This window comes from Sapajus apella, unplaced genomic scaffold (genome assembly GCF_009761245.1).
Source record: "Sapajus apella isolate SASKATOON/1434 unplaced genomic scaffold, GSC_monkey_1.0 scaffold12, whole genome shotgun sequence".
In the NCBI taxonomy this organism is placed as follows: Eukaryota; Metazoa; Chordata; class Mammalia; order Primates; family Cebidae; genus Sapajus; species Sapajus apella.
The window spans coordinates 15357255-15380151 of NW_022436952.1; the positions used below are offsets into that span (position 1 = coordinate 15357255).

At 47.8% G+C, this 22897-nt stretch overlaps 1 protein-coding gene across 9 annotated transcripts in view; it reads left to right on the forward strand.

The window, feature by feature from the left end:
* MSI2 (musashi RNA binding protein 2) overlaps positions 1-22897 on the forward strand; it is a 435580-nt gene that overhangs the window by 410219 nt on the left and 2464 nt on the right. For 4 of the 9 annotated variants that reach the window (XR_004269439.1, XR_004269440.1, XM_032279293.1 and 1 more), the window contains 3 exons: positions 15373-15527; positions 17376-17448; positions 20230-22897. The exon at positions 20230-22897 is cut by the window's right edge. Coding sequence is in view for 7 of the 9 variants with exons in the window: in XM_032279293.1 (XP_032135184.1) it covers positions 15373-15527; positions 17376-17417 (197 nt within the window). In the remaining 2 variants the exon portion in view is untranslated. Of the gene's footprint in view, positions 1-15318; positions 15528-17375; positions 17449-20229 lie in introns of all 9 variants that reach the window. The other 5 variants (XM_032279289.1, XM_032279291.1, XM_032279294.1 and 2 more) reach the window with 4 other exon arrangements.

The following is a 22897-nucleotide window of genomic DNA, read 5'->3' on the forward strand; positions in this document are numbered from 1 at the left end:
TTGGCCTTCTTAAGAAGCTCTCTGGAGAAGCTGTGTTTTGTCTGAAGGACACACCTGCACACTCCAGGACACCAGGCACAAGCAGGAATAAAGACCGTGTAGGGACAGCCCAAGTAGCCTCAGCTTCTAGTTCTATATAGACCAAGCACTTAGGCTCTGGCCTAAAATGTCATAGTCTGATCTTTTAGATGTAGATTTCAGAACTGGGCCTAGGGGACATCTGCCGTGCAGTTGAATGCCGCAGATATTTATTAAGTATATAACAATCGTAATTATTGTTATAGGTGTTAGGTACTGTCCTAAGCCTGATTTGAGGGTGCTTTTGACTATATCAGAAACCTCCCAACTCTGATTAAACACTATAGGTTACTGTTATAGGGAATTAAATATTATGGGAGATGTTTTGGCTGACATCCTGGAAGCTCCATAGAAGAGTGGGCTTCATGCCTGGATTGTCCAGGGCTCTTTTTCTGCAATTCTCTTAGCTTTGCTCTCCTTCTCATTTCAATACTCTCTTTATATTAGTTTTCCTCATGGCAGCAAAATGACTGCAACAGTTTCTGGCATCGTACCATCTTGTCCAGAAGAGGGGAGTCAGATGGTCTAGAATTCCAGGGAAAGTCCGGAGCTTTGTGCTGCTTGGCTAAGGCTTGGGTTACAAAACCAGAGACTGAGGGTGGGATCCATCCCCCTCTAAATTGAATGGCTCTTTATGCAGTGGGGCAAGGATCGTTCTCAAAGGAAAACCAGGGGGCTGATAAGAGGGGAAAAGGAAGAATGATGCTGGATAGACAACCAATGGATACCCACCACAGCCCTGGAAGCTCATAGATAAATACTAAGCAGTCTCCATGCCATTGAAGATCTCCCAACCTAGTGTGGAAACTAATGGGTAATTACAATAGGATGCCATAAGCTCAGTAACAGAAGCCTATCCAATGTACAGAAGTAGCACAGAGGAGGAAGTGATTAGCTTTGTCTGGGAAGTCAGGGAATATTTCACAGGGGGAAACGTTTCCACTTTTAAAGGACAAACAGGAGTTCCCCAGGGGTCAGGGGAACGTTATGGACAAAGCCACCAGACCCCAGAGCAGTAGAGTGAGGCGGAAGTCCTGCAGATGCTTTATTCTGGCTGGAGAACAAAATGCAACAGGGGAGCAACTGTAGGTAAAGCCAGAGAGCTGGGCAGACTCAGAGCAAGGGCCCCTTGGTACTATGCTAGGAGACTGGATTTACATGAGCAGCGCCTGGGAAACCACGGGAGGCCTGACACCAGGAATGGACTTCAGATTTGTATGTTAGACAAGCTTTGACAACATTGTCTAGGATGGATTCAAGAGTCAGGACTGGAGGTGGGAGGACAAGTTACAGATAATTCGTGTACAGTGTAAACGCCCCATAAATACGTAGCTGTTAATACATAGCTGCTCAAGAAGGAGTAGGCCTTTTGCTCTCTTCTGTAAGATGATTAACTCTGGACTCAACCTCATGCTAGGGGTTGGCGTGAGATGCAGAATAATTCCATGGCATGGTCCTTGCCTTCAGCCAACTTCAGTCTTCTGGGGAGGACAAAAGAACGCAATCAATGTGAGACCTAGGCTTTAATAAGGATAGATTCCTGCATGGTCAGAGAGTACGCAGCAGGCAGAAGTTTGATGGAGGAGGCAAGACATGACACAGGCCTTGGAGAATTTGGAGTGGGAAGCTGTCTGCTAGGCAGGGAATATGGGCTTGAAGAGATAGGGACAGTCTGGGAGATCTTGAAAGCCATGTCAATATAGTCATAGGAGAGGGAGGTTCATATTCCTTATGGAAGTGGAGCTCAATAAGGATAGAACCATCTCAAGAAGATAAGCCTGGCTGTAGCTTCACAGAGAACAGCCTGACCCCTAATCCTGGGGTCTGGGGCTGGGCTTGTGACCCAGAGCACAGGGCGTGGAGTGAGGCATGGAGAAAGCAGACACAGGAGGGCATTCCATGGCACATCTCTGCCTTAGTTCCCTTAACTTTCCTTTGCTTCTGCCAACAAGTTGTTATTTATCCCCTGCTTAGGGCTATTGTTTCTCATTCCTTTGCCCTTGAGGTGGCCACTGTCCCCTTCCTTTCTGCCATTCCATTTCCCTCTGTCCTTGTCTTTGCCACTTCTGTCAAAATTTGGCTCTAACTGCCGGGAAGCCATATCTGAGTAACCCTACCTGAGGCACTCCCTCCTTGGCTCCATGACCTCAGTCCTCTTCCTGATCGGTGAGTTCTGAATGAAAGATGGGATTATGAGTCCTTGTAAGATATATGCATGTATCTACGGGTGGCACCTGCCTTCCCCAACAATACAAACCATCAGTCCTCCCGGAGGCAAAGTCAGCCTTGTCCTCATTCTTCATATGGATGAGTAGTTACTATGCAATTAGAAAATGCAGAAAATAAAGGGGACCTTTGTTCCTGGTTGCTTATTAATATTTTTTTTAAAAGGTCTCCCTTCCTAGCTTGGGATCCTACAGAACTGGAAGCAGGCAAATAATGCTTTTGAACAGCTCTGATGGGCTGTTGAAATTAGATCTGTCAGGAGATGAGAACACCATGATGGCAGCCACTCTGTGGCATAGGCTAAGAGGGTTCCAGGGAAAGGTATCTTGCAAGTGGTCAATAGAATGCTAGAGACACATCCTAGCCAATTTTAATAAAATAATGAAAACATGTTAATAATAATAGCTCACATGTATTAGGAGTGAGCCAAGTCCTATGTCAGGCCCACCTGCCTTATCCCATTGAATTCTCATAACCCTATGAAGTGGGCACTACCATTCTCATTCCCATTCCTTTTAAAGATTTAAAAACTGTAGTTTGGAAAGGACAGGAGCTTATCTGAAGTGGCAGAGACAGGATTTGAGCCTGAGCCTAAACCTGTCGCCATGTGTCCTCAACCACTGTTAGCGGACGCCCCATCTTTCCAGCCCTGCAATGGCTGAGGCAGGCTCTGCAACCTTAAAACCACAGCTGCTCTTAACTCAATTCTCCAAATCGGGGGAGGAGATAACCCCAAATCATTTACGAGCGGTCTCAGGAGGCAGTGTAAGTATTTTTTGCACCTGCTGCTGCTGTTGTGGACACTACCTGGCTTTGGCTGACATTTCTGATCAGGTTTCTGGTCCCTGAATGCACTCAAACCAATGTCAGACAAAGGAGGCCGCGAAAAGGCGTGGTCGGGTCAGGGGAAGCCAGCCTGAAGAGAATTATTGGAAGGGAAACTTCAGCTGAAACAAGGCTGAGGGAAGTTAGCCAATGCCCAGAAGCTAGGCGATGGAGCACGGCGGGCTTCTCCGGGAAGACAGACGTCCTCTGTAGGGATGAGTCAACATTCTTTCCTGTGGGCTGCGAGGACCGCATCTGGAAGGTCGCTGGGAAGCCCCGCCCGACCGAGGGGATTGGCTGCCCAGTTGCTGGGGCTTTGCTCTGAGCCAATGGTGGGGGGGCGGGGCTAAGGCGGGAGCCCCGGGCTTCTCGGCCAATCATCCTGCAGGGAGGCTGGGCGCCCGGTACCATGGCAACCACGAGCAAGGCCTCATTTGTTGTGTAGATGAGTAATTACTACACAATTAGAGAAAGCTAAAAATAAAGGGGCCCTTTGTTCTTGGTTACTTATTAATATTAATAAAATGGTCTGCCCAGGTCTGTGGTAAACAATTGATGCCTGGGTGCCTGTGGCAGAGGCTAGTGTAGCCGGGAAAGGCAGCCCAGCCCTGCTTGCCCCTGTTTCGAGAAGTTATTTCTGACTGTAACCTGGAGAGGGTGGGCTTCTGACCTTGGGGAGAAGAGGAGAGGCTCAGCATAACAGAAAGAGGATCCAGGATGCCCTGGAGTCGGCGTCAGTCACTGACTCAGGTGGAAGGGTGGCGGCAGCATCACCATCCTTCAGAGAAAAGACAGACGCACAGTAGCAAACCAGACACCATGGACCAGTGTCAGAGGAAACCTCTTGTCGTTTTGCTATGTGCTTCTATGTTTTCTGACTCTTGATTGATCAGCTCCAGGTGTGTAAAGTAGTCTTTAAGTCTTCAATGGACGTAGCCCCCAAGACTCCAGTGGCTCCCCCCACCCCTACACCTGGTTGAAAGGGCACATTCGGTTCAGGTTTGGCAATGACATGCCAGAGGTTTACACTGTGTTCCGGGTTGTCCCGGTGGCTCCCCATGCCCTGGTCTTCTAAGTTAAAGCACCCGAGAGGGTTGCTTTCTAGCCCTTACCCCTCCCAGGAGGAGAGGTGGCCTTGTTGATTACTCCAGTGAAGATGATTAACAGCTTAAAAAAAATAGAAGCAGCATAAGAGCATAGAAGGCAAAGTAGGAAATCGGAAGACTTGGTTCCAGGCCTGCTTCCACCTCTACTAAATGAGGATTTCAGACCAAAGGGTCCTTGGGGGCCATTTCAGCTCTACAGCTCTGTTTTGCTGCTGTTTCCAAAGCTCGAGATTCCTTTTCACTGGTGATAGGAAAGCAGTGACAGTGGCAGTGCCTTAAGATCGGAGAGAACAGGCCAGGCATGGTGACTCACGCCTGTAATCCCAGCGCTTTGGGAGGCCAGGGTGGCCAGTCACTTGAGGCCAGGAGTTTGAGACCAGCCTGGACAACATGGTGAAACCTCATCTCTACTAAAAATACAAAATCAGTCAGGTGTGGTGGTGTGCGCCGGCAGTCTCAGCTACTTGGGAGACTGAGGCAGGAGAATTGCTTGAACCCGGGATGCGGGGATCGCACTGAGCCAAGATCACGCCACTGCACTCCAGCCTGGGTGACAGAACGAAACTCCCTCTCAAAGAAGCAGGAAAAAAAAAGATCTGAGAGAAGCGAATGGAGAGAGAGAAAGCCAAGAGGTTTCAGGAGATAGGAAACTTGGTGGGAATGCATTTGAAAACAGCCATGAATTGTTTAATGCATGAAGGCAATGGGAGGGACAGAAGCGTTTCCAGAACTGTGTGTCATTTTACAAATATGTCCTCAGACTTCCAGCCTTGGGTGTGGTTGATTAAATCTCTTAGGGTTTGACTCTGTGTGGATGGTATTCACAAATAATTGTAGACCTGTTAATAGCTGCTGTCAATGAGCAAATCAACCCAGAGATTGGGGCCAGGGCAGCCCTCTTGAACTTTGCTGCCTGTTAGGATCACCCAGGGAGTTTTTAAACTGTGCAGTGGCCAGACCGCCCATCACAGACCATGAAACCCGAATCTAGCAGGGTGAGCCTTTGGCAGGTCCAGTGTGTAACATTGGGCTCCAGTATCATCATGTTCTTGCTAGATGTAAAGCTCCACACCATCTCTGTGGCTGTCACTGGTACCCCAGCCTCCTCTAACTGGAAGGTGGGGAGGTGTGGCTGGGATCTCTAGCCTACTGCTGTGGAGCTCACAGCTCTCCTGCCTCCATTGGTCTTCCCAGTAGGGTCAGAAAGGCTACCCTCCAGGGTGGACCAAGGGGGTTTTATCCTCATAGAGAGACGCTCCTATCTCCCCCAGGACAGGCTTGTCCTGGCTGAGCTTAAGGGCATGTACACGAAGAACTAGTAGCTTGCAGCAACTGTAAACAGAGAAGCAGCCGCCCTCCTTGACTGTCTGACCAATGGGGGCCTTTTGGTAAAGCTGGAGTTTGTTTGTTATTAAAGACCTAATTAGAAACATGAGAGGGAGCTGAATGGCTCTGTGCTTGGCTAATTAGTGACATGTCTGCGCCTGCTTTGAACTTCAAGGACACAGAACTATTAGTGCTTACATCAAAAATGGATTAAACTCCTGGGCCTTTATAACCATTAAAGAGGAGCTGCTCAAGTGGAAAGTCTTTTGTGCGGGGCTTCAAGGGGCTGCCCTGGGATACCTTCCCCACCCCATCCTGCCCCCTGCCTGCTAGAGCCCCAGCAGCGAATTTTCTGTTAGATAGGATTGGGCGGTAAATATAGTTCAGTCCTAGGACTTGGCTGTCAGAAGAATGGAGTGGTCTTCCAGGATGGAGATCAGCTGTCTGGGTGGCCCCCCGAGTCCAGGCACTTTCGTGGGGTGGGGGTGGGGAGTTCTAGCCAGGGCCCAGGGTTGACAGGCTTGCTTTCCCTCCGGCAGCGCCCCCTCTGCTTCCACGCAGACCCCACCAGCACTGCATGCCTGCTTTGTGTTGCAAGTCTGGTTCTTTTGCCTGTGGCATAGTGGAGAGTGGCCCAGTCCTCAGGAGAGAGGCAGCCCCCTATCTCTTGGGACAGTCAGACCCTGACCTCAGGGAGCCCCCACCCTGATGGAAGAGATGTTTCCACTGCCAGGGAGCTCCCAATTTGGAAAGGGCAGCAGGGTCCAAGTCCTCAGGAGCTTCTACTACAAGGTTGGAAAACCTATTCTGTGTCCTTGAATTTGCAATTTCTCTGGGACGAAGAAAGAATCAAGTAAAACTGTGTCAAACTATGATTCCGGAAGGGACAACTGAGCAGCATAATTTAAAAAGCCTGTACCTTCAAGGTAGAGTCAGATTTGGTCCTGTCTGAGATACTTGTGTGGCACTGGGCACATTCCCTAGCTGCTTGAACCCTTGGTCTCCTCATCTGTAACGGGTTACAGAGCTGCTCTTACAAGGTGCTCGGAGCATGAAAAATAACATGGTGAGAAACACCTACCAACATGCCTAGCAACACAGTAGGGGCTCGTAAGTATAAGCTGCCTTCCCAGCCTCACCCCTGCAGAAGCCACAGCTTCTAGAACTTTGTGCTTCTTGCCCATTGGCTCTCACCTCCGGGCCCTTTTGTCCGTGCTGGTATCGGGCTTTCCCACTTTCCTAACAGGGGCAGAGTTACAGCTCATTCTTACCTGGCTTTTCATCACGATTGAGAAGACCACGTTTGTCTGCCTCCTAAGTCTGTGCTCCTAACCTTGGATTTCATAGTGTTTTCTTTGAGCAGTAGTCTGTCTGCAGAAACTGGGCCTGCTGTGAGTGGAATCACTTATAAGACACAAGGGAGGCTCTGAGGCCCCTGGCAGGTGGCAGGCAGGGAGGTGGCTTTCAGGTTGGGAGTTAGTGTCTGAGCACACCTCAGACCAGCAACTTGAGAGGATGGTTCGGGGCATGCAGCAAAAAGCCAAACTGTTTTCTTTTTTGAAAAAAAGAGAGAGGTGAATGTGCCTCAAGGACAGAGGCAGTCACCAGATCAAAGCAAAGCAAGGGGACATTTTCAGGACTGAACTAGGAGAAACTTGGAGCCACAACACTGTTCAAGAGAGAATAGAGAGTTGTCTCCGGCCAGCAAGCTCCCTGTCTATTTCCTTTGGAGTCTCAGGCCCGGGAGGGTGGGATGAGGAAGCAAAGGCTCCAGTATCACCCAGCGGGGGCCAACCCTCTGCCTTCACTCAGCTGAGTGCTGATGGTGGCATCTCGCCTCCCCAGGGCTGCGTGCACAGCTGCCGGGTGGCTTAGTGCAGCATGGCATGGGTGCCGCGGGTTCTGGGGAGTCTCCTTGTCTGTTATTCCTTGCAAATTCTAACTTGTGTGGGCCTGGAGTCTGAAGCCAAATAATTTGAGGAAGAGGCAGCAGGATGTTAGTGTTAAGGACACCGCCTGCTTCAGCCAAACCATAAACATGTGTCTCCTGGGTTGGCTTCCCCTCCTCCTCCAAAGCCCTTTAGAGGCTCAGGGTAAGGTGTTGTTGAAGCATTTGTTATAGTGGAGAGGGATGAGGAGCACTATCTTGCGTTTGAGACTTGAAGCCTGGTCTGGTGAAGCCTGGCAGAGAGTTCACACCAGCAGAACAAACCCTGTGCCAGTGCCAGGCAGGAGTGACATCGTGTCACAGCACAGGGTCCCAGTGATTGCCTCATGGCCTTTCCCTTCCCAGGGGCCCCCTCCCCGCTTGCCTCCTGGAAATCTGCAAACAAGCTCAGTCCCTCAGGGCCTTTGGGGGTTGAGAGAAACAGGAACCGACCCCAGCTCCAGAAAGTTCTTTCCTTGCCCTCATGACAAAAGCCTGATTTCTTTGGCCACAAGGCCATGGCCCATTCAAGGCTGCTCCATCCCCAGAATTTGCACCATGAGCAGACAGCTGTCAGCCGCTAGCCACTGTCCTCCCTCACGTACCTTCCCAACCCACCCGCCCCCAACCCCCCTGGCCTGGCCCTTTTAGAGCTTGAGATACACTTACAGACTGAAAGCAGGGCTGATAATAAAACATACCAGGAGGGCTGGCATGGTGGCCACGCCTGTAATCCCAGCACTTTGGGAGGCTGAGGTCAGCAGATCACCTGAGGTCAGGCATTAGAGACCAGCCTGGCCAACATGGTAAAACCCTGTCTCTACTAAAAGTACGAAAATTAGCCAGGTTTGGTGGTGCACGGCTGTAATCTCAGGTACTCAGAAGGCTGAGGCAGGAGAATTGCTTGAACCCAGGAGACAGAGGTTGCAGTGAATCGAGATTGTACCACTGCACTCCAGCCTGGGCAACAAAGCAAGACTCTTCCCTGTCTCAAAAGGAAAAAAAAAAAAAAAAAAAAAAAAAACAAGTGCATCAGGATGGAAAGAGAAGGCACTGTTTTCTGTTGAGATTCTGTCTCAACAGAAATGCATGGTCCTAGCCACAAAGCCATTCTCAGATGGATCGTTTCTGGTGTTTGGGACTTTTTCCTTACACTGCTTTGAATGGTAGGGTGCTTCCCCCAACCCCAGCTTTACCACCCACTTGCTATATGAGGGTTTTAGAACTGCCTAATAATGATGTTATCTCCTGAGGGTTTTAGGGGGAGTGTGACTTGACCAGAAGCCAAGATTTTTCTAGAAAATAATTCACAAGTGTTAAGTGCTAATGTCCATCAGTTCCCTACTTGATACAGGCCAGCATTAACCAGCAGACATAATCAGCACCAACCTCAGTGGTCTGAATCAGGTTAAGTTTTGAGAACAAGCAGAAACTACAACTTATCATAAGACTGGCGCCATTGTCACTGACATTTGGAGTGTCTGTGTGATGCTGGCTGTCCTGTCAGCCCAGTGCATGCACAGACACTCACCATGTGTCCCGTGCAGCATATAAGAGGAGCCAGGCGTCTCCAGATACATCAAGACTAACATGATGTTGACACCAGGCTGAGTTTGTACCTCTCAGTAATATATCTGTTTGTATATGCAGACAGTGAAAAAGAAATCCCATCACATTGCTGTCTTAATCCTCTCCTAGTTTTAAAGTATTTTCCCCCTTCCCTTCTGAAAGAGCCTGAATTTCAGCAGAGCTTTAAAAAATATATTGTGTATAAAATTGATTGCCCCTGCATCTGGGTCCCTGAACTGATTTGATTTTAATTTAGCATGTCACACAATTTTCCCAGGTTGGACATCACTGCTGGTCTTCCCTACCGGCCTCTCCTACCTTTAGGCTAAGCTCTAGAAGGGAAGCTTGAGCCAAGGATTGCTGGGACATAGCTGGGCGGGCAGACTCCTGGAGTGTAACCCTACCTTGCTCTGCTCGAGACATGCCAATTCATAACCGAATGTTCTCCTTCCATTATCAGAAATAGATTTTATCTTTTCATGCAGACCTTTCCCGTTTGACCATCTGCATTAATTTACAGTGGGCACTGCTTTCAGAGGACACATGAAGGAAACTGCAGAATGGGGTCCCCAGTTCTGTTCCCTAGGAAGGCCTTTGGCTGCCCAGTTGCCAAAACTCAGAGCCCTCTAGCAAGGAGTGGCTGGCTGTTCAGAGGGACTCATGCAGGGCCTCACTGTTGACAGCCAACTGCCATTATGGACCCAATGTCCACTGAGGAATGGCAGATGGCCACTCTTGATCTTTGGAGAATATGATTTCTGATTGGGAACATAGGGTTCCCTGAGAGCCCTGAGAGTTCCCCCACCTGCCTGGAGGAATTTCTTGCTAACAGGGGAGACAGAGTCCTATACTGTGGAGTTTTAAATCAAAGCAGATACAAGCATGATATAGACAAGGTGGAGGTAGAGGTGAGTGTTGGAGGGTGTGATAACTTTATTACGTTTCTTTAAATTTCTCTAAAACAGAAGTCCTAAAATTCAGTGTGATGGATTAACACAGCCTCTGCCCTCATAGACTATCACACAGGCTTATGACCGTGCCTGCCTTCAGTCCTCCATCCTGTCAGGACTGGGGGTTGGGAATGAGGACCATGATACCAGTCAGCCCAGATCCCTTCTGAATTGGGCTTGGCAAGGGTGGGCCCTCCATTGCATTTGCCTCGCCCGAGCCACACGCACTGGCTGTGCAGGGAAAGGTCTCTCTCCCTGAAATGTGCCGGGGCCGCCTCAGTCTCCTGCCGGAAATGAAACCTGGCAGCAGCAGATAATTCACAAAGCAGATGACTGAAACTGTCTTGAGGGGCAGCCCTGGTCCTTGCAGAAATGGGAGACCCACCAAACCAGGAGCTGGGTCTGGGGCTGGAGCTTGGTGGGCCCCTGGCTTGTCCCAGATATGTGAACTGAGCTCATCTGGAAAGGATTTTGTAAACAGTTCCTTTCTCTGAATCGGTAATAATCCAATTTTCAGGCCTAGGAACTAGAGGTGTGCCCCTCATTGTTCTGGCTCTAGCCTTTTGCATTGGGTCCAGTGACATCACTTAGGGACAACACAGAATTTATTGGACTAGACTTCCATACCTTTTCTAGACCTACAGTGAGGCTGTTCTGATTCCTACCACTTCCCCACCCTCCATGCCTAATTCCACTCTCAGCCCAGCCCCTTCTGACCACAGTTGGGCAGAGCCACATACTGGCCAAACAGCAAGCATCTCACCTGTCTTGCTTTAGAACCCAAAGGAAAAGGTATCCAGTAGCTTTGGGTTCCACCCTGGCAGGTGACAGTCTAACCCTTGCAGGTGAGAGGAATTACCTGTAGCATCCATCTCTATTAAGATCTCCAGGATAAGATTCTCAGGCTTTTCCAGGTCAGCCATCAGACTGTTTTACTGATGGGCAGGAAGTTTCTCCTTTTATTCAATGTGAAAGACCACCAACCTTCATTCAAGGGCACCTCCTCTTGCCATCCCTGGTGAGATCCTGTGTCCTTGCAGTTCTGCCTTCCATTCCCAGGAGGCCTTTCTTCAGGCCCAAGATGATTAAATGCACCAAACGGATAAATTGGGTCCTTTTGTAAATCACCTCCTGATTCATATGGCGATTGAATTGCATTTTCATGTATCAGATTTTCCTAGATCTGCATGTGGTACCTGCCTTGTTGGGCGCTGCGTGCATAACTATTTCAGAAATAGGGTATATTTGTTTTAAACTTGACAACTTACAGAGCACTTTCTCTTTTTCATTCTTGAAGCAGCCCCGTGAGTCAGATTGAATAAGGAAAGCATCACTCACTTGCTGCAGATGAGGACTTGGGCTTGTGAGCTGCATAGCCCAAGGCGCCTGACTGTAAGAGCAGAGCTGGGGTCACAGTCAGGTCTTCTGCCTCCGAGTCCAGTGCTCCCTTTCTCGACATCATTGCTGCCTCTCTGCGGGTGCCACCTTGACAGGGAAAGCCCAGAGGATACTGGGGAGTAGGGATGAGGAGCAGAGAGAAACCTGCCTAGGATTAAGCTGCTGCCATGGACACTGCTAATGAATTGAACCTGATCACCACAATGAGGCCCCAGACTGCCACCCTAGAGCAGGGCTCATCCCAAGCCACTTAATGCTCGTAGCTCCTGCAACAAAAATGCCAAGATGTTTGCAAGACGTTGTCCTCTTCTGGGACGGGAGTCATAATATCCAATTTATAAACCTCAGCACTGTTTATTTATTCAGCAAATTGTACTCCCTCCCCACACCCCCCACACACCCCCTAGCTGAGCAGTAGACAAGGTGCCCTTGATCACCAAGAGCCACAACCCATTCCCTCTTCCCGAGCTGATCCTAGTATATAGGACCAATTCTGGCCCCTCAAAATAAGTCTCCATGCCTCGGGAAAGGCACCCTTCGCTTAGAAAGATCATTGAGAATAGACTGGAGAATGACTTTTACAGAAAGCCCCCTCAGGTCAGAGATTTGGCTTCATGCCTTCCCCCACCCCCAACCCTGCTCCCCACCTCTCAGAGGGAGACGCGGTTCTCAAATGACCCCCTTTCCTGTGTAGCCAGCCAGCGTTCAGTATGTGGAGTTACGCTGACTTTGCGAAAGAAGGAAATTGCTTTGTCCCTAATGCCTTCCCACTGTCAGACAGCAGGAACAGCTCCTGACAAGTTTATGTGCCAAGTGGCAGTCCCTGTTCTCTCCTAAGCAGCGAGAGCTGTTGCTTTTTATAAGGCTTCTCAAAGATGCATGGGTTTCCAGATGGCTTGTTCCGGGACTTTAACATGCTTTCTGGAGCCTGGGTCTTCTGCTCACGGAGACAAACAGAAGTGTTGATGGTGGAAAATAGAGGCTCCTCTCTTCCATGCGCCCAGCCCTCAAGGGTGCAGGTTCCATTGCCCGGAAGCCTAGCTAGAGAAAGGGGACCAGCCCAGAACTGGGTGCTTATTGCCTGCCGGATGCGCCCTCTAGCGGGGACCCAGCAGCCCTGTCTTTCACCCCCAGCTGGGGGATATCTGCAAGGTGACTTTGAGCTGCAGCTGGGGCATTGTGATGAGCAAGTGCATAATAAAACGGGACTTGGGATTTGAAAGCTGCATTCTAATACAGTGTCTTCTCCACGGTGATTTTAGTGTCGTTTGATGGAGGATGACTGAGCAAGGAGGGGTGATGTAGACCTAAGATGAGCTGCTTATTGTGAAATTCCCTTCAGGCCGACTCAGAAGCCGCAGGCCTCCCTGCACACGGGAATGGGAGAGGTTGCCAAGGACAGGCAGACTACCAACACCCTCTTGTCTTCTAAGCCTACGGAAGGGGGCATTTCTGGACAGCACCCTTCCGTGGGCACACTACATCCTGTCTCCGAAGCTGCCTCTGCTGGCGAGATTAGTGTCTAGGAGGCTTTCCTGCTGGAAGAAACCTAACCCTAAACCTGCTTCTCCCCATTCACTAGTTAGGTGGCCGCCCAACATCTTCCTGGGTCCACATCCGGCCAGACAAGAAAGAAGCCAAGAAATCTTTCCTTCCATCTTCCACTGCGCCTCCTTGTGCTCACCCCATCCTGTTACCCTCAGATGGAACGGGCTAATCAGTTCATTTGTATAGAGAGGGATTTCAGCTGCCTGGACAAAACCAGGAGTCCACTGTCCAAGCTGCTTCTGTTTTCCTGAGCTCAGAAGAAAAGAGTGTGTTAGACTAAGATAATGGTACCTTTTGAATATCTCAGCTTGGTATTTGGCTCCATGAGGGAGAGGGCCAAATGTTACCTGCAAGTTGAATCTTCCATATTCAAAAATCTCAGTCTCTTTTGTCTGCCAGTGCATTCTCAAATCAGCCATTCACTTGCTCTAAGCCTCTGTAATTTGTTTTTTTCTTTTTCTCTTTAAACTGCTCTTCCATTGGCCAGTTTATTAATTTCTCAGCTACAGCTTCAAAGGGGCTCACCTTCAGGCTTCCCGCCCCGAGGGCATCCAGAGGGAACAGTTTCCTTTTCTCTGCCGAGTCAGGAGCCAGGCCCAGCTTGATTCGGTCTCCTGTGTTTGTATCTCTGTCTCAATCTCCTGCCAGTCTGCCTTGGGTGCCTGTCAGTATCTTCCCATCCCTGTGACAAGCAGGTGAAAATTCACCCACTTCTGGCTCTTCCAGGCCCACCAGAACTGAGGGCCTCAAACCAAGGGCAAGGGAGGGGCCAAAGCCAGGAGTGACCCCACCTGCGTGGATGTTCTTTGCCTCTGCCATTGAAGGAAGCTGGTCACAGGACAGAGGGGGAGAGGCCAAGGAAAGCAGAAGGGAGAAGTGATTGTTGCAAGGAGCCAAAGATGTGAAAGTGTGACACTCAGAATGTCTGTTCTTTAAGACGTGTTAGCTGTAGCCCAAAAGTAGCCAGCCCAGACTCACCTTGAGGCTTCAAAATCAATAAGAACTTCCTTTCACAATAAAAAAAAGAAATATTTTCCATTTTGGAAGAGAAAATAAAGTTTAAACTATTCAGGGGAAATAAAACTCAGACGAAATTAACCTGGTTAACCTGGTTGACAGGCCGAGGCCCTCATTAGGGTCAGAATGATGGGACTTGGGGCGGGGGGAGCCAAGGCAGTGTCACTTTCCACTGCCCCCTGATCTGTAACCCCACCAGTCTCTGGATTTGTGCGTGTCAAGTCCCCTCTCTTTGTAGCAAAGGTATATCCTGAGCTTGCTGCTCCCAGTCTGGAGTTGGTATTACAGGGTAACTAAGGGAAAGCAGGCATTTTGGTCAGCTATGGTTTAGCTATGAATTGGTTCAGTCGGTATGTTTTACACTCATACTTCTTTGTCTTTTTTTTTAAACAAAAGGAAAAAAAGTTTAAGTCCCCCCTTTCCTTCTCCTGCAGGAGGTGAGTGTGTGGGTGTCCTATAGAACCATTGGCTTCCACCCCAGCTCTGGCCCCAGCCTCCAGGTTTACCATTCCCACCCATCCCTCCCTCCATCCCCTTCTCTCCACCCCAAAAGGAAACCCTCTGCCGCCATCATTACTGTTATGTCAAGATGCCCAAACTCTCCATGACATATCCCATCCTCCGACCACGTTCAGTATCGATGACTTTCATGCAGGGATATGGATGGGAGGGGCGGGAAGGGAGGGAGTAGCCAGTGGGGAGGGGGGAGTGGTGGGGGTGGGATGGAGAATGGAGATCTTTTTTGTCTTTTTTTAAAAAACAAAACAAAATTGTCATTTAATGGATCCAAAAACAAAAAAGCAAAAGTGAAACACACACACAAAAAAAAGATCAAAAATCCCCTCTGCAAAGATTTTTTTTTTCCTGGACACAAATTGCTTTGCTTCCTGTCACGTTATAATATCAATATTAACACAATGTGTAGTCTAAACCTAGTTCCTTTGTAGTTTGCATGGGATGTGAATGCTGTCTCAACGTGCCCAGATCTAGAAGACTGCATGAGCATCAATTCAGATGTGAAAAAAAAAAAAAAACTTTCTCTTTCTCTCTCTCTCTTCCATATATATCTCTATTTCTATTGTGATAATTTGGTGGGCAGTGAAGCACCTCCGGTTGGTTGCCGTAGTGTGTTGAATGATCGTTTTTTTATTCTCTCTATTTTTGGAGCTCCAAGCTTCTTAGTAGTAGCCTGGGCTGAGTATTCTTGAGTCCCTGCTGATGTTTTCGCATGGCCTTGGTTGAGTGTTAGAAGTTGGGCCTCAGCTGTTTTTCTGAAGTGTTTGGCTTGTAATGACCGGTGCATGCCTGGCTTCTGGCCTCATACCCAGCTCTATTCTCTGCACACCAGTCCTGAATAGCTACAGTGCTCAACCGAATTTTGGCGCGCCCGCTTCCCCGGCAGGCTCCAACCCGGCGCGGCCCGGAGGCTTCCCGGGGGCCAACAGCCCAGGACCTGTCGCCGATCTCTACGGCCCTGCCAGCCAGGACTCCGGAGTGGGGAATTACATAAGTGCGGCCAGCCCACAGCCGGGCTCGGGCTTTGGCCACGGCATAGCTGTAAGTACCTGCCTTCCCCTGCCCTCCTGCCTCCTCCTTCCTGACCAGCTCCCCGTGGCCTGTGGGTGTGCCAGGAAAGCCCAGAATCGGGGGCGGAGGAGAGGACAGAGGGTCCCCATCAGCATTACACCAAGCTCCCGAGGGCTGAAGCCTCCGTCATCTTAGACATGTCCCGAGTGCCCCTCGTGTGGCTATGTGATGGAGCAGAAGGAGCGAGGGCAGGTTGGGTTCAGATCACCACTCCGTCACCTTCACACTGTTCAGCCTTGAGCTACTTCGATAACCCATCTGAATCTCCTTTCCCTGGCTACAAACCCAGAAGCAGTATTCTTTCCTCAAAAGATCATGGGAGGATTATTCAACATAACGTCACGTGCTGGCACGTAATAGGGCCTCAGTAGCGGCCACCTTCCTTGATCCCCCTTTTCTGGACACTGTCATGTGGGCTGGGATCTGAGAGCTGGGAAATGTCCCAGCTCCCCCACAGAGTAGCAGCCTTAGTTGGTAGAGCCCCTGGTCGAAGGTCCAGTGGCAGTGCTGAAGCCTGGGAGGTGGTGTGGGGGTCCAGGCCCTCTCCCAGGCAGTTTCCTTTGCTAATGTTTCTTACAGTTTCCAGGTTCCAAGTAAGTTCCCATTTGCATTCTTTAGCTGCAGCCCCCACCCCTTGAAGGCCAGATGCATTTGATATTTGTAATGCTCTGTGGTTCTGTAATCTGACTAATCCAGGCAATGGAAATTTGCTTAACAGATTTGCATGCTGTTTTCAGATTGTATTGTTCTTCTCCCTCCCGGTGTGTGTGAGCATGAATGTGCCTGAGCCCACTTGCTCGCTGTCCCTTCCATTTTGGAAACAGAAAATTGGCCAACCTGTGCCCTAGCCAACCTCAGCATTTTGGAGGCAGCTTGGTTTTGAGCTAAGATGGGTTCGTCTGCAGTCCCAGGCCACACACTCTGTTTCTGGGCAACAGTTGGCAAGCCCTGCCTTCAGCGCCACACTGCGGAGAACAAATCACATGCAGACAGTCCAGGGCACCAAGGTGGCTTCATTCATGCCCCCTGGCATTGGGAGCCACAGACACACACAGACAGACACACACACACACACACACACACACACACACACACACACACACACACACACACACACACACCTACCTGCCGGCCCTGACCTGTGCCGTCTGGGTCCTTGTTCAGTTCCACTCCAAGCCAGTATCACTTACGTCAGTAGTTTGATGAATCTAATCCCCTCTGATCAACTGTGGTACCAAATCCAGAATATTATTATTCACCTGACAGCTGCTCAATTTAGGAGACCATCTATCACCACTTAGAGCACAACTCATTTCCATATTCAGCATCCAGAAACACAGACTTGATGTATTCTTGAAAACCAGGGTCTTTTGACCTTTGGCCTGTGATGTTTTTCTGAAATAACCAGAAAGCATCCCAGTTTGTCTGCACTGGGATTTCTTCTCCCCAGCTAGAGCCACTGGGACTGCGGACAGAGACTTATCTTTGCACTCTGGGGTTCAGGGCAACCGTGCCCATCATTTGGGGCACAAATCCACCCCAAATGGATTTTTTTCCCACCATCCACCCACACCTCTGAATCTGGCTTTTGGTGTTCCCCTAGGTAAGCAGACAGGCTTGGTGGGGGGGGGGCGTGGGGACTAGGGGGTTGGAGCTGGGGAGGATGTCATCCTCGCCCCTCATGGCACGGTGTCTCAGAATTACATATTCATGCTGGCAACCACAGAACTAGTCCTAGAGATAATTTCCTTTCTCAGAATATGACAATCTGTTCCCATGTATAGCGCACTGATGACCTTAACAATTGTGCAATTTTAGGGACCTTTGATTGCAACGGCCTTTACAAATGGATACCATTGAGCAGGTGCTTTCGTTGCCATCTCACTCTGAGGTATTACCGTCTCTGCCATGTGTCTCTGCCCTGCCGGTGTGTCCGTACATGTATGTCCACAGGTCATACATGCACGCGCGTACCCTGTCTCATCACATCCACATCTCTCTCTCCTCTTTCTGGATTCCTTTTCAGGAGGGCGGGGGCAAAAACAAATCCAGTCTTTTAATCTCTCATCCCTTCCTCCAGCTTTTCATCATGACCCCCATCTTTTTGACTCTCTTTTTTCCTTGATTTGGTTCTTTAGATTCTTTTTCTGTATCTTCCCCACCCTTCATCTTTTTCTGTCTTGAAATACAATCAAGAGTGTGGGAAACTGGAAGGAGATCTTGTGCTGCAGCCCGTCCCAGGGGGATGGAGGCAGGGAAGCCTTGGGCTTCTGCTAGGCCTGGAAGCAGCGATGCAGGCTGGGGCCACCCACTCCTGGAGGTCCTTTGAGCTGACCCTGTGGGTTGCTGGGCCCCTGCAGCTCCCCCGGGCTTGCTGGGGCCCAGCCAATGGGGTTTATGCAGTCAAACAGCCAGACTCCATCTTTTAGTGAAAAGAAAACATTTTTGCCAGTAACTACTGAGTAATTATCCAGATTACCGCCCAAAAAGCAAATTAAATTAACAACATCACCTGTGTAACGTGGATTTGGATCCCTGCCAGTTTCCTAACCTTTTAAACTGAGCTTAAGTTAATTAAACCTTTTAAAAATCACTTTGATGGGGATATGGAGGGGATGGAACAGAGGAGAGGGAGGTTGGGGCAGTGAGGAAGCCCCTTGCCACACACTTTTTTGGAAATGAGTATCTGTCCTTGGAAAGAACACCAGCAAGGGAGAGGGCTTGCCTTGCGAAAGCACTAGATGTGTACTGTGTCAGCACGTTAGTTTTTGAGGTTGGAACATGGATCTGTCTCTGTTTAAGCAAGGGTGACAACTGAGGCCAGGAAATGGATCCCACTCAGAAATCCCACTGGGGCATGAGAGCCTTTCACTCTTAGAGTTGGCATGCAGGAGAAGCCAGGCTGGACATGAACTGGCCACTTTGGGCTTACGCTTAATTGGATGCCCCTCTCGTAGAGAGGGATTGCTCCTGGCTCCTGAGTTGGACCAGTTGGAGAACTGAGTTGAGTTGAGCTCCATGAATCTCTTGGATTTCTCTAATGTTGCTGCTAAGGGATCACCTCAACTAATGCAACTGCCTCTGTTAACCAAATAAACCATGTGTGTGAATTCTCCCGCCCCTCGCCTCCACTTCCCCTTGAGCACTGACCCAGCCATTGCTGGCCAGAGCCAGAGGCCACTAACAGTTTGAAGGAGAGCTACTCGCTACTAATTAAGCTGGGTTTGGGGGCCCAGAGGAAGTCAAGTTTCTCTGAGAGCAGGGACAGCTGATATAACCAAGAATTCTGGAGACTGAAGATGGCTCCAGCCCTTTGTGGAGTCAGATGAAGAGGGGATTAAACAACTACCAGGCACAGCAGACCCTTGAAAGGCCAGACACTGGGGCTGCCGGTGCTCCTCCCTACCTCCCCTGGAAGAGAAGGAATTGTGTAGGGCTTCTTGCCCACAGCTCCATGCACTCCCAAGGCCACTAAAGCCTTTCTATAGGGGTAGGGCAGGGTGGAATGGGATGGGGGAGGCTTCTACCAGCCCATCCTTCCTCATCTAAGTCCAGGACTCAATTTCCAGAGGACGAAGTAGCCAAGAGTGTGTTAGCAGCTCACCTTCCAAAATGGACTAAGTGAGCTAATAGGGTCACATGGCTGCACCGCAGCAGTTAGGAAGGACTGGTCAAACACACCCATTGTCCCCAACACAGGTGACCCTCTGACATTCAGCACCATCCACAAAAGAGGAGCCCAGGCCTCCGCTCCGCCCCCCATCAATTCAGGGAGACTCAGTGAACAAATCTGTGAATCCTGGGCCGTTTTGTTTCCTGTAACCAGAGTTGGTTATTTGTTGTAATGTTTTAAGTGTCTTCACCTTGAGTTTTTATATGATCTTTTAGTGTAAGTTTGCATTTAATAGTTATTGATGGGTATCTAATAAAGGCAAAAGTTTGTGGGGTTTTTTTTTTTTTTTTTTTTTGAGACGGAGTTTCGCTCTTATTGCCCAGGCTGAAGTGCAATGGCGCGATCTCGGCTCCCCGCAACCTCCGCCTCCTGGGTTCAGGCAATTCTCCTGCCTCAGCCTCCTGAGTAGCTGGGATTACAGGCATGCGCCACCATGCCCAGCTGATTTTTTGTATTTTTAGTAGAGACAGGGTTTCACAATGTTGACCAGGATGGTCTCGATCTCTTGACCTCATGATCCACCCGCCTCGGCCTCCCAAAGTGCTGGGATTACAGGCGTGAGGCACCGCGCCCGGCCTGGGTTTTTTTTTTTTTTTTTTTTTTTTAACATTTAGCTTTGAAAACAGAAGATGAAACAGAAAAAAGGTATCTCTGGTCAATGTGCAGTTTGCCCATCTGGCTGCAATCCCTGTGACCACATGTCCCACCATTAACCTCCAGAATCCTATGGTACTGCATCCAATCAGCAAGATGAGTTGTAGCCTTGTCCTCTCCCCTGTGTCAGGCATGGTTTACATGTCAGGTTTCCCAAGCTGTGATCTCAGCAAGCTTCTAGCCAGGCTATTTTCACACGTATCCAGTAGTCCAATTAAGTCCATCTTTGAAACTCTAGTTGAAGCAGTGGAGTAAATCACATGCTTGTCTGACACTTCTTTCTCCTTCCCCCTCCCCTCCACTTTCTGTTCTCTTCTGGACATCCTGGCCTTCCCCGCCCTGCAGAGCATACCTGGATGTCCAGGCAAGACTGGGCGAAGTTTCTGAGTGGCCCTTTGTTTAGGTGATGTCCGCAGACCTGGACCCCCACCAGCCTCACTCCCCATCCCAACCAGAGATGGTTCACTTCGGATCGAGGGTTGACTACATCTCATCATCTCATGAATCTGCTGTGATATAAGCCAACAGCTTTTAAATGTGTATATAACCCATGATTTTGGTTTTGTTTTGTTTTGTTTTTCTTGGTGGTCTCCCTCTCCCTTCCTCTCTTCCCATTCTCCTTTTAAATCTCTTTGAATCACATTTGGTAGTGATTTTGACTTAGTCCAGTAGTCACATAGCTTTAATATCTAGTTCAAAGCTAACCATAGTATAATTGTTATATTAAGGAGTTATTTTTTTTCTTAAAAAATTTATTTTGCTTGTTTTGGTTCTGTTCTCACTTTTAAAGGATGCTGAGATGGTAATATTACTCTCCATATTTTGGTACCAATTCTGAGACTATGAATTTTCAGGTGGAACTTTAGCACACACTGAAGCAAAGTTGTAAAGTGCGGGGCGGGAGGTGGGCATGAGTTTTCTATTTTGCGTTGTAGAAGAAGTGACATGTAGTGAGCTAATTAACAGACTCTCTAGCAGTTCTTTTTGTGATGTCTCTTTGTTAATCTGAGTATATCTATTTTCGGCAATAAGGTAAGGACGACAGTGTTTCAAGTGTCCTCCTTTTCTATAAGTGCTTTTTTTCTGTTGAAAGAGGTGATATTATAAGGTTTTTTGAAATTGTGAATTCTAAAAAAGAAATGTTGTAAATACAATTCCATTAACTACATAGAAACTATTAAGAAAGAGAGAATCAAAAATATTTTTGTGAGGGAGTTGGTCCCAGGCAGTTTGATGCTCTGTGGAAGGAGGCGGGAAGGGAATGTTGGCCAAGTCAGTTACTGAGATGAAGAACGCCCAGCTGCCAGGACCACCCCAGGACAAGTTAGAGCACTGTTTAGCTCCTTTGTCTGTGTGATAGACCTAAGAACTGTATTAGTGTCATACCAGCCTATTAACCTCTCGTCTGTGCACAGCTTCAAATGTTACCGTCTAGTTAGATTTTTATTTAAAATATGAAAAACTGCTTTTCCCAAGACGTTTTTTAAAAACAAAGCTACAATTTTAATATTTAACATATTTAAAGTTTCAAAGCACACCTGTTTGGCTTGGGTGGGGGTGGGGTGGGGGGGACATTCTTTTTCAGTCTTAATTTTTAAATATTTGATCATTTTCTATTGTCCAATCATTTCAGCACCTCCAAAGGTCCCTAGGACACTTTGCCTCTCTTCTCCCCCTGCCCCCCACCCCGCTCCCAGATCTGGGGGCCTATGGGCCAGGAGTGGATAAGCCTGCATTAATATAACCTTTCTCCATTCACTTTCTATTTACAAATTAGGAAGGCAACCTTTTGGTTTATATATTTTTTTTAATACCTCAGTGCTGCAAGTATCACCAGAGAGGCTATGGAAGAATTTTTTTTTAATTTATTGTAGATGTAAACAGAATTTTAAAAATAAAAAGTATAAACATCACTGCACTGTGACTGGTGGGAAAAACTGACAGTTTCCTCTTTGCACATGTTTAACATTTGGCTGTTATAATATATGGTCCTCAGTTGGGGAAAGATACTTATGATGAAGGATATTTTTTAATTTAACTTTTTTTTAAATATTGGTAATAGGTCGGCAACAGCAACTATAGAAGTACAACTCAATAGATGGCATTAAAACATATTGTAGTGTGGATATATATTTTTCTTTTTTAAAATGTGATATTGACGTTTTATTAATATTTTTTAAATTGTTACGTTTATAAATTTGGTACTTAAGGCACAGCCAGTATGAGACACTGAATGCGACATTTATTATAAAGAGCTGCTGCACTCCTATTTTTATAAATTTTACTAACAAAGTAGACTAATGTAGACATTCACAGACATGGTAGGGCAAAAGCATCTTCAAACTAAAGACTTCAAAATGCTAACTCAGAAAGAAAGAAAAAAAGCCTTTTTCAATTCTGATGAAACAGCAACAACATTTTTTTTAATTAAAAAAATAATCATGTTCTTTGTTTTTCTAATAAAATGTTAGGTTGTTTGGTGAGGTTTTTTTTTTTTTGTTGTTTTTTCTTTGTTTCTTTTCTTTTCCCCCAAACAACCAGATTAAGTAAAATGCTGAGCGCTTTTAAAATATCAAAACTTGTTCAAGTCATAAAACAACAAAACAGAAGTTTTATTTAAAAGTTAAAAAAAAAAAAAAAGAAAAAATAGTAAATTCCCAGAAATTCAGTGTTTAGACTAGGGAATTTGATTCCTATTTTGTCCATGTTGGTGATGTACTGTACTTCCCTTCCTTTTCTCTGCATCCCCCATCACCTCATAGAAGACTCTTTGTTGATCATTGTATGTTAATAATGTATAAAATGGCTATCTTGTAAGCGTGCTGTCCTGGTACTAGTGTAGCGACTTTTTTTCTCCTCTTTCTTCTAGTACATATTGATAGGTATAACATAATTAAGGTTTAAAAAAATTAGACATAGTTATTCAGATTTAGGACCAGTAAGGATAGAACTTTCTCTTATTTATGAAAAACAAAAAATCCTAATAATTTTGGGGCAGTTTTTTCCTTTAATT